Genomic DNA, 2,578 nt, shown 5'->3' with positions numbered 1-2,578 from the left:
CACACATTCACACTCCGATGCGCAGATCAAACCACCAACCTTCCGATTGGCAGGCGAACCACTTACCACTGAGCCACAGCCGCCCCTAAAAAAAGTATACTAAAGGCCTAGCATGTTGAAAAAAAGTCACAAAAACATCATAGTGATATAATATGCTGTAAAAAAGTCACAAAAACATCATAGTATAGTATGTTGAAAAAAGGTAATAGTATGTCAAAAGAAAAGTCCTAGTATAGTATGTCGACAAAAAGTCATAGTATACAATATAGAAAAAAGGCTTACTATAGTATGTCGAACAAAGTCACAAAAACGTCATATTATAGTAGGTCGAAAGATTCATGGTATAGCAGGTCACAAAAGTCATAGTATAGTAGGACTTTAAATTTCATTTTTTTTAAAGTCATAGTATTGCATGTTGATAAAAAGTCATGGTATAGTATGACTTTAAAAAATATAAAAAGTCATAGTATGTAGTATGTCATAGTATATTACATGAGCGTCCTGTCAGCAGAACATTGCTGCTCATCACACTGATGATGCCCAAGGAGAAGGCCTATTGTTTATGAAGGTTAGTACGTTAAAAAAAATGTATAGAATGTCATAAAAAGTCATGAAACTGATACAAATGTTTGATACACTGCACTACTTTACCTGGATGCAATGCAAAACACATCACAGTCGTACATCATGTACTACTATCAGTGTTTTCCGCAATCTACATGTAAAACTACCTTGTTCCCTGCTGCATTCCAGGGGGCGTCCCGCACCACAAAGCCCTTAGCCGGACCCCCGCTGCTATCATCACCTCCTCCAGCTCCCCCTCCCCCTCCATAGCGAGACGGAGGCTTCATGTAAGCTGCCAAGGTCTCCGTCTCTGTCACACTGAGCATCTGAGAGAGGTTAAGAATGGAGGGAGGGAGAAGAGAAGGAAATTGCGCTTCTTACATTGCACTTAGAATAGAATAGAATGCCATTATTGTCATTATACACATGTGTAGTATCTGTGCAACAAGATTGAAGCAACCCCTTTAAAGTGTCAACACAAAATATAAAAAAAATATAAAAATATTAAATAAATGAGAAAAAGAGAGGGGGGAACGTGGTGCACAGGTCCTGAGACTATATACATATATAAAATAGTAAGAAAGATCAGATAAAAGGTTTGTATGCACATTATGCAAATAATACAGTTATTGGTGTATCAAAAGTCCTGAGTATTAAATATTGCATAGTAATGAGATAAAGTGATTAAATATTAAATATTGCACTGTAATAAAATTATATGGTTAAATATTAAATATTGTACTGTAATGAAATTGCACAGAATTCCAGTGTCTTTTTATGTTTATGAGAGAAACACCAACTTTTTAACTTGTGTGGGACTGCTACAGTCTTGGTGAACTCACATATTCCTCCTCCAGGTTGAGCAGGTGGTCGATGGCGTTGTCGACAGTCTCAGGAAGGCCCATCACCGTCACTTTGTCGGGCTCGCCTGAGCCGGGCTGAGGGAACCGGATATCCACCTGAACACATGAAATCAAACAAAATATGACAGTACAAAATAGAATCAGAACATTTCTCTCCATACTCAGAGTAAGAATTAAACTATCCCCACACCGACATCTAACCTTGAACTCCTCCATCAGCTTACGGATGGCTTTGCCACGGGCCCCGATGATGCGAGCGTGGGTCCTCGGGTCCAGATGGACATCATGGCTCACCATCTCCTGCAACTCGGCCACCAGCTGCTGGATGGCTTGACGCGCTTCCTCAACATTACGCTCGTACCCTGAGATAACGATCAGATCCTTGGAGGGGAAGCCCAGGACAGGGAAAAAAAAAAAAAAATATGTGTGATTGATTGAGATGAAAGGGATAGTTACATGTAAAAAGACAGGAGAAACCATGTAAATTGGACAAAAGAGAAATGCTTAATAAAAGCTTAAGATTAAGCCAGTTTTAGAAGAGAAAACAATTAAAATACATACAAAATACTACATGGGAACATTTTTTTTTACCAACGAGTTAGCAGTAACACAAACAAACACACACCTGCTGCTCGTCTCCTTTGTCGGGGAACTGGATGCTGACGTCGTGGTCTTTCCTGATCTGAGAGATGACCGCTCCTTTGCGGCCGATAATCTTGGGATGAAACTTTGGCTCTACAGACATGGTAACCTTGAAACTGCGCAGGGCCTGAAAGGGAAACAGGACAGCAGAGAACTCAAACACTCAAACCTAGTTATTATTATTATACTGTAGAGATATCGGAGACTTGCAAATACCAGGAAATATTGTTGTGTGTGTGTGTACCCTGTCTTCCTGCTCGGCTTGCAGTTCTTTGACCCTCTCGAGCAGACCCTGTTTGGCTCGCTCCACGTTGGCTACCAGCCCCGTCACCTTAATCACATCCAGCTGCTTCTCCGGCTGTGGAACCCAGATGTTCACCTGCACATGCAAAACAAATTGCAAACAATCAATCAGAGATGACTTACATTTTTAAAAAAACCCTTACTTACACTTCAACCTTTTTATCAATAGACCGTAACTAGTGCTGTCAGTTAAACACGTTATTAAC

At 40.3% G+C, this 2,578-nt stretch overlaps 1 protein-coding gene across 1 annotated transcript in view; it reads right to left on the bottom strand.

Moving 5' to 3' along the window:
- hdlbpb (high density lipoprotein binding protein b) overlaps positions 1-2,578 on the bottom strand; it is a 44,772-nt gene that overhangs the window by 3,466 nt on the left and 38,728 nt on the right. The window contains exons 23-27 of the mRNA XM_032511313.1: positions 2,314-2,448; positions 2,053-2,196; positions 1,629-1,808; positions 1,407-1,523; positions 732-890 (exon numbers count right to left, since the gene is read on the bottom strand). Of these exons, the coding sequence (XP_032367204.1) occupies positions 732-890; positions 1,407-1,523; positions 1,629-1,808; positions 2,053-2,196; positions 2,314-2,448 (735 nt within the window). The remainder of the gene's footprint in view (positions 1-731; positions 891-1,406; positions 1,524-1,628; positions 1,809-2,052; positions 2,197-2,313; positions 2,449-2,578) is intronic.

Source organism: Etheostoma spectabile, unplaced genomic scaffold, assembly GCF_008692095.1.
Source record: "Etheostoma spectabile isolate EspeVRDwgs_2016 unplaced genomic scaffold, UIUC_Espe_1.0 scaffold352, whole genome shotgun sequence".
Taxonomy (NCBI): Eukaryota; Metazoa; Chordata; class Actinopteri; order Perciformes; family Percidae; genus Etheostoma; species Etheostoma spectabile.
This window is presented reverse-complemented; position numbering and strand designations above follow the sequence as displayed.